This window comes from Agelaius phoeniceus, chromosome 5 (assembly GCF_051311805.1).
Source record: "Agelaius phoeniceus isolate bAgePho1 chromosome 5, bAgePho1.hap1, whole genome shotgun sequence".
NCBI classification, from domain to species: Eukaryota; Metazoa; Chordata; class Aves; order Passeriformes; family Icteridae; genus Agelaius; species Agelaius phoeniceus.
This window is the reverse complement of record NC_135269.1, coordinates 10,676,885-10,685,527: the sequence shown is the minus strand read 5'-3', so window position 1 is coordinate 10,685,527 and position 8,643 is coordinate 10,676,885. Positions and strand designations below refer to the sequence as shown.

Here is an 8,643-nt window from a genome sequence, read left to right as displayed (position 1 = left end):
GCCATCCAACTGTGTCCTCCTTTAGGAAAACCAAACCCTTAATATGTAGCGTGGCCTTGTGTTCTTTGCAAGGGCTCAATGATCATGGCTTGGAGCACAAGTCTTAATCTCATATAAATGTTCTTTCAAGCTAAGGGATGGTGAGCTGGACCCTGGGGCACCAAGGTCCTTACCTGCCTTTGATCCAGCTCTCCTGACAGATCATTATGTTAGCTGCTAGCAGGTGTTGGCCTCTGAATGTTTCTGGACTTATCCTGAAATGCAGATGTGACCCAGAGGATAACTCCTGCTCCTCAAGGCTGTAACCACTCTCACTGAGCGGTCCCACTCCCCCAGATTAGTGGCAGAGTTTTCATCATCGGAATAATCTCGTTTCTCCTTCCTCCTGCAGTTCTCATAATCACAGTAACCCTTCCAATGCCACTGATGAAGAGAAATAAAATAAACAACAATAACAACAATAAGAGAAAAAAAAAAACCCACAAAGTTTAAGGAATGCGTGTGCAATTAAAACCCAGAGTAAAATATAATAATAATAAAATAATAATCATAATAACCATACAATAAAATAACATTATCTTTCCTTTTCATGACATAAGCAGCATGATGCTCTCGCTCCCAAACTGGTGAGAGAGGAGAGGAATGCAAGAGAGAGAGCAGGGCTTTATTTTCCTGCCTCAGATGAAAGGGGACATGTCTTTCCAAAACAAGAGCAGGGGTAAGGTGCATAGGCTGCTGGGAGATTGCATCCTCATCTACAGTATACTGAGCTGGAATGAAGGACAGGCAGGAGAAGAAAACTGTGCAAGAGTAGCCCAGGAACCAGAGCTAGCAACCAGGAAGGTTATTTGGTGGTTTGCCAGAAGACAATGGCCTTGTTGAACAGCCTAGGCATAGCAGGATCCCTTCGTCTTCCAGGCCAGCCAAGCACTTACCACAAAACAATATATTTGTGCTTGTCCTTCTGTCAGCTTTTCCAACCTGAGAGAGCCTCCTTCCTCACTGCCACTCAGAGAACCCATCCCTCACCCCCCTGCCAACAAACCTGCTATTTTCCAGCATCTTGCAAAACACCTGACTACTCCATGCTCTAGTTACAAGGAAATGTAGAGTGGAACTGAGCAGCCCCATAGACTTCAGCTTTCATGGAAACGTTCTACCAAACTCCTTTCTCTCCTTCCTCCTCAGGACATCCACAGGCATGATGGTACTGATGCACCAGTGCAAGTGCCATTACCAGGGAAACTCCCTGCTGAACCAAACCAATGACAGGAAAGGCTCTCTTTAGCAACTGTTGGAAAACAAAACAACCATGTAGCATTCCTTGGTGTGGAGGACCAACCTACTCTCCAGTTCCAGGGTCACTCTGCCATTGCAGGCAGTTTTTCGGGGTGTGGGTGAAAAGAGAGCAGGGGAGGCACACAGTGTCACAGCTATGTTAGAGTGGGTAAGGCTCTATGTATTACAATACTCTTTTCACTTAAGAAACCTGAGATTGACTCTCTCAACTGGATTTTCTCATGCTTGCTTTGGGACTCCAGCCCTTTCCTGACCCTTTCTCATCAACAGACACAGTGAGAGATGTTGGCAACAACTAGTGTTTCCCCTTATCAAGGACTAAAGTTTTGTTCCCATTTCAGACACATGACCAGGACAACCTGATGATGAGGGTGGACACTGTCCTCCCATTCCATCGAGAACATCAGCAAACAGCAGAATGAGAATTCAGTTTCCAGGGAGGAAACCTGCTATTTCAACAGGACAGAAACAGACCAGTCCACAAATGAGTCCCCAGACTCTCTGGGTCCTCACAACTGACCTGGTTGCTTCTAGCCCATCCAGTGCTTGACAAAACACCCAGTTATATGCACTTCTGACCCCAACGAGCCACCCCAACACCTCGCCAAGTGAGCTACGACTGACGACGTGAGAAAAAAACCCAACACCACCAGCAGGAGAAAATCGGCAGTAACAATCCCCCCCCACCCTCCCCCTCCCCCCAAAAAAAAAAAAAAGAAGAAGAAGAAGAAGAAAGAAAAAGAGCTGAGAGTAAATTCCAACTAGCCTCAGTCAGTTTCTAGGAGTACCAGTGGAAGTAAACCCTTAAACCGCGTCTGTAGTTTGGTAAGGCACTACGAGGGAATGATGTAAAACTAAGACTGTGACAGTTGTAATGGCTGTGCCGAGGAACACATCACAGAGAGAAGGCAGCATCTGCACTCACACACACGCACGCACACACACACACCTGGACAATCACATTGTTACATGCCTATGTTATATCACTTTTCTTTGTGCAATCACATTGAGGAATAGTCTATTGGTATCGTTGAAGTTCAACACAAAAGAGTAAAAAGGGGTATGACCTGTATAGTGCTACATTCTACCGGGGCTGGGGGCAGGGGGTTGAGGGCAGCTAAAATGTCTCCTCCTATACTAAAATGGATAGGGATTGAAAAGGAACACTTCCAAAAAAAACAAAACAAAAAAACTAAAAAAAAAAAAGCAACTGAAATCCAACATACATTATTAGAGATCTTGTTTAGGAATAGCATTTCTCAGGGATTTATCCAGTGTGTTCAAGAAGAGGGAGAAACACCCCCATTGCTTCTGCTCTCAACCAGTGCTGCATGGCCTGTTTTGCCCAGGTGTGTTTAAGGGTAGCAGTGTTAGGCCCAAATTTAGAGCACTGGGACAATGTTTTGTCCTCCACCCTCAGCCTCCCTTACCCACTTTCTTTTTCTGTTAAAAATCCCCCCAAACCTATGTATACCCTGGGATACAAAAACTGCTGTATAAACCCTTTGAAATGCTGGATAAATCCCTAATCCATATACCTACAGGATTAAAAACCTAATGGATTTCATTTTAGGTGTTCTGGACAACAAATTTCTAAATGCAGCTCACTATTGGATGAAAATAACCTTTAAAAGTCTGTTGGTGAAGTTCTTCAAAAGACAGGACCCGCTGGAGGGTCCTTCTCCTTCTCTCTTTCTCTCTAGTTTGGTGCAGAATGGTTGTTTTTTTTTTTTTTCTGGTTTATTTTTTTTCTGTTCTTTTTTTCCATTTTCTTTTTTTTTTTTTAAATAAAAATTGTAGAATTGGTTTTTCCCCCTTCTTTCCTCTTTTTCTTTTCTTCCTAAAGTCTCCTTCGTTCAAGTTTCACGCGAGCCTCCCATTGCATTGTTAGTTTGTCATGTTCTTCAATACAAAAGCGGCTGCCTCACTCCCCCCGGGCCGGGTGTGTCTCTCTCGCTCTTTATTCCAGTGTTTAGATGTAAGGGTACTGGTTGACCTTGGTGGGGCTCAGTGGGTATCCAGTGTAGACTGTGGAGGCTGGAGAAGCACTGATATAGGTCTGATGGGCAAACTGAGCCTGGTACTGGCTGGGGTGGATGGTGGGCGAGGGCAGGACGCGCGGGCCCATGCTGACGGGGACCTGGTGGACGATGCTGGCGGGGTAGGTGGTGTGCTGCACCGCGTGCCGGGCCGAGCCCTGCGAGGCCACCAGGTGCGCGACGGTGCCCGTGGAGCCCAGGGCGGCGGGGGCCGTGTATGTGTACAGGTGGGGCTGGGTGGGCAGGTGAGCGGCGGCGGCCAGGTGGGGATGGACCGTGCCGTGGCTGGGGCTATTGTGCGGGAAGGAGTACGGGGCCTGAGCTATCGTTGGAGTGATGTAGGCTTGCTGTCTCCGGTGGCTCCCTGCGCGGTCAGTCGAGATGTGCTGCTGGCCCTGGATAAAGACAGCAACAGTGATAGGTGGTTACAAGACAAGAGATGGCTCTTTGCCTCCTCAGTAGGGTCTGGGAGCCTCCCTGCAACACCAGGAGAACCTCAGGAAAGTCTCCTAAGCTCCTCCTGACACCCTCAGCATCCAGCCAGTCTTCCCTTGAAAACGGGTGACAGCAGTGGGACCCTCACAAGCTCAGGATAACCCTGTAGTTTCATACATTGACCAAAACTACAGGGTATGAAACCCTGTAGTTTCATACATGGACCAAAATGACCCCCAGAAGGTAAGCAAGTCCCCAGTTTGAGCTACAACCTGCTGACACACCTACCAAAAGACACAACCTTGGATGCCCAGCTCCCAAGTACATCTTGCTCAAGTCCAGTTGCTCAGGCAACAAGTGTTTTTTGCTGGTGAACTCTCTGATGACAAATTGTGGTCTACAGATAGCTCAGGGGAATGAGATTGCCTAACTATGCCTGGAACAGGCAATTTATTTGCAGTTAATGATTTCCTTGGTTAGTAAAAAGAACCACATTATTTTTTAAGGAGAAAACTCTCAGCTTGATTAGATCCTGCAGGTGCCTGGTGCCCTCATTGTCCTTAGCTAAAATTACTTGAGCACAGGAAACTTCTAGCAGTGGGAAGAGACCAATGTACTTTTTTTTTTCCAGGGATTTTTTAAGTTGTTTTCTTGCATTGCACACAAATGTAGGGAGTTTTCCCAGTCATTTCTAGTCAGAGTATTAAATTACTAATAAAGCAGGAATTAGAAGACAAGAAGGAAAATGCTCCATGCTATTTCCTTCTATTCTTCCAAACCTTTTCATCTATTTTGTAAGTACCCTCTGTGCCATTACTGTGGAAATATGGTAGCCACACTCTTCCCCAACTCTTGCAAAGAGCATCTTGCCCACTTCCTCCATTTTCACACACTTTTATATTTAAAATTTGTTCACATTTTTAAATTTCCTCTGCATATTGAAGGAGAACAGACATTCTTCTCCACCAAATTATTTTTCTTTTTAACAAACAGTTCTGCTAATATCCACCTCTGGATGCATGCCAGCACTGTCCTCTGAGCTCTCCAGACTCTCTCCTCTTGAAACACTGGTACCTGAGCTGTAAATTCCCTACTCTTCTCAGCTCACCTCTGGGAAGAGAGAGGCCCCAGGTGCAGGATGTGAAAAAGGCATTATTTCCTGCAGCTCCTGGGAAGCTCCCTGAGAGTTCTGATCACAGACTGGGAAACATCTCAAGAACTGCATGCTGCCAAGAAATGGGATTTGTCCAGATCTCAGCCCAGCTTTATCACAGGATGGATCAAACTCATTACATGAGGTCACCTATATACATAGATGGCTCTGGTTTGCCTTGGCCCACCTGATGGGGACTTCTCTCCCAGTCCCAAAGCCAGGCTCATGCACTCTCTTCACTTGGAAGATATTCTCCCCACAGTTACTTACAGCTAAGGAGAATTCAGACCTTCCTACATGCTCCTGCTCCACTCCTTTGTGGCTGAGTCTCTGCATTTCCCCTCTCCTGTTATTCCCACTCACTCTTTTAGACCATCAGGCTTCAGAACACACAGGAAGAGTACCCCCAGCCCACTCAGGGGTGTGATCTGCACTACCCTCTGCTGCCTGAGCTGGAAGATCAAGGTCTGCAGTCAAGTAGAAACAAGTTGATCAAACTCAACACGGGGTCCTACTGCCACTAGACTGGAACAGGACAGCCCTCGATGGAGGAGTGGTAGGTAATAGCTGGATGATGCACCACCAAAATCAGTTTTGGTTGACTTACCTGACTTAGATTTAGAGGCTGCTGCTGCTGGAAATGTGCTCCTGGTCGCTGCTGCCTATAGGCAACGGCTCCAGACGAGCTCCCTGAAGAGTGACCGCTGGTGGAGGTCACGGTGCTGGAGGACTTGGACTTGTAGGAGGATGAGTGGTGACTGGTGGTGACTGTGCCAGGAAAGGAAACACATTTGTAGCTTACATGACATTGTTTAATTGCTCACCCTACCTTTTCCTCACTGAGTCTCCTCCAGAGTGGCTTTTGGGAGGAGACATACAACAGAAGCAGGTTAAGAAAACTGTTTCTCTCAAGTAACAGAACACCTCAGTAGGGTTTGATATACACGACAGACCTGTTATCCTAGAGGCAGACAAACAAACCTGATTAACTGGACCCAAAGCAGGTCTGGAGCAGGCTTTATAGATCCTTCAGAACCATGAGACAATGTTCTGCCAGCAGAACTGTACAACGCAGGTACAAATCCCAAGGAGAGGAAGGAAAGTATGGTGTGCACAGCTTAAAAAAGCCCTGGCTTGCCTAACGTCAGGTGAGTGGGAAGGGAGGGAGAAGAAGCTGGTGGGGAGCTCGCCCTTCGAGCCTTTGTGTTCACCAGCAGTGCATCCAAAGCAAGGACTGCCAGGTAGCTCAAAGCCCACAGCTTCAGGCCAGGCTTCCACCATAAAGCCCTTTTCAACACATCACACTATCTAGCATTGCAGAGGTTCTGGATGAGCAAACCTCATCAGTCCACAGTGAAGATCCTGGGGAAATGTTCTTCCCAGAAACATCAACAAGTTGGGATGAAAATTCACACGTTTTCAATCTCTTACCCGTTTTAACGAAAGCCTATGGAAAGGCAAGGCAGCAAAGGTTCACACTTGCATTTGGGTGCCTTTCATGTCAAATGTTGGGCTAAAGGCTGCATTCTGTTCTCGGGTTTGTACAGAACTAACTGGGACCGACACTTGACCCACGACTCCTGAGTGAACCAGGGCACACAAATAATGCAACACGGCTACCAAGAACAGATGTGTCACTTGAGAGAAGTGCAGGAGCACAGTTTCTTTGGAAAACAAACCAACCAAACAAACAAAATGAAACTGAACAATGAGATTCTTCCAAGATAAATCATTTATTTCTTACTAATTTTCTTGACGGAAGAGGTGCAATTTACCTGGTGCCAGGCTATCGCACTCTACCAACACCTCACTGGCCTGGGTTTTCAGTGGTGGCACGATGATGGTTCGGGGGTTCCCACTGCAGTGAGTCTCTGGAACCCCTTTGGTGTCGTAGCTGTTCCCATTGTTCTGCCCTGTGCGGTGCTGCACGGCATAAGGGCTGTTGTTGCTGGAGGAGTCGGAGTAGGGGGAGTCATGCACGGTGACACAGCTGATGACATTCTTCCTCTGCTTGGACAAGGTGCTGCAACACAAGCAGACAAGTGGAAAGAGTGAACAGGCAGTGATCAACTCGACACCATTAGAAGGCTCTGCCCATGGCAGAAGAGCTCCCTAAGGACAAAGCACAGCATTCAGTCCTCTGCCGGAGAGAGGCTGCTTAAGCCAAATCCTGGGCTTCAAAACTCCCTCGTTACTATTCCAGGAAAGCCTTCACTGAGGTCAAGGAGTGAGTAAGATGTTGTGGATATATCTTATATTCACACTGCTTAGAATAGCACTGAACCAGACTGCCAGATTTATTTTCAGACTGCTTTTTATGTATGTGTGCAGTAGAAGCCCAGCAGTTATACTATGCTTTGTTGCAAGTCTCACCACCCACACAAAAACGTGGCGGTTTCTCCCAGCCTTTCAGCAATGATTTAATAATAGATGCTATGACTTTTCATGCTTGAATTCCATGAATCTACAAAACACACACCATTCTATTTACGAAGATGGTACAATGGACACATATTCTCAATAAGCATTTGAAAATGAGGAACGAATGAGAGAGAAATGAACAAAGTATGCAATGCTCTTGATTTTCTTCAATTTCTCTGAACAGGCTCTCGTTCTCCTGACTCTAGTGTAGATTATCAAGGTCCTGCTGCAACTAATCTATCTATGACATCAAAAAAGTGATTAAAAAGGCACATCAACACTTCCAAGATTAGTGCTGGAAGTTCATTAGACTAGACTGCATGAGTACGATTGGGATTTGCTCAGGCTATTGTGTCTAATTATTCCTCATGGTTTCTCCTTCCTGTTATGAGCTTGTTTAGGGAGAAAAAGAGAGAGTGAGAAAGAGGAGGGAGGAAGGGGGATGGTGAAGATTTGCTTAAATGGCTCACATCCTTGACAGTGCACAGACCTTGACTACAGAAAATAGCTGTTATGTTTCACTGATTGCATTATGTTGTTATGGCAACTGAAGTTTTTAAAATGATGAAAAGAAATGGATAGCACATAAAAAGCTAAGTAATTAGGCTTAATGGTGGAAACAGCCCCAACAGGAACAGAAATGCCATGGAGAAAAAGGAATCTTAACTTCATGAGTGTGCACTTTAAACAGAGAGAGATCTCTTTCCCATGGAGCGCCCTCTCCATTTTCTCAGTCTGGCTAGTCCAGTCAGGGAACAGCTGATTAATCTGGTCTGTGATGGAGCTGTTTGTTCCCTGGTCTCAGCACTGCTTCTTTCCCAAAGGAAGGTGGAGCAGACACTGAGAACAGTTTCCTTCCAAGGACATTGTTTGCCTTATTTATTTTTCACAGTCCTAAAGGAGCACTGGTGGGTTCCCTTCAACTTGCCCATGCCCAAAGCCTCTCTCTCAGCTTTCACAACCTGCAACTCACCCCCCATATCCCAAGACTCTGGGTTGGAAATCTGTTTTCTTTTCCCTTTAAAGAACAACTTGGGTTGCTGCATTCACAACCAAGTTCCCATCACACAGATGTTCCCTGGGCTATCATCACAGGGTCCTGGTGTGCCCCAAGGAGGACAAAGGACCATGTTGCTCTACTCACAGTGAAAAACATGTTTTGAGAGGCCCCTGCCATCCTAAAAGATTGTAACTTGAAACTGGGCAGATGATAGAGAAGGAGAGGGAGCTAGTGCACAGTTGGAAAGAAATCCTTCCAGGGGCAGGGATGGATTGACAAGGAAAATGTACAACAGC

General features: G+C 46.2%; 1 protein-coding gene across 3 annotated transcripts in view; it reads right to left on the bottom strand.

Annotated features, from left to right (window-relative positions):
• Window positions 1–2,007: 2,007 nt before the first annotated feature.
• The window catches only part of HIPK2 (homeodomain interacting protein kinase 2), a 129,899-nt gene continuing 123,263 nt past the window's right edge, over window positions 2,008–8,643 (bottom strand). For all 3 annotated transcript variants that reach the window (XM_054631154.2, XM_054631155.2, XM_077178279.1), the window contains exons 13-15: window positions 6,702–6,949; window positions 5,534–5,694; window positions 2,008–3,733 (exon numbers count right to left, since the gene is read on the bottom strand). In XM_054631154.2, coding sequence (XP_054487129.1) covers window positions 3,272–3,733; window positions 5,534–5,694; window positions 6,702–6,949 — 871 coding nt within the window. In that variant the 3' untranslated portion in view covers window positions 2,008–3,271. The remainder of the gene's footprint in view (window positions 3,734–5,533; window positions 5,695–6,701; window positions 6,950–8,643) is intronic.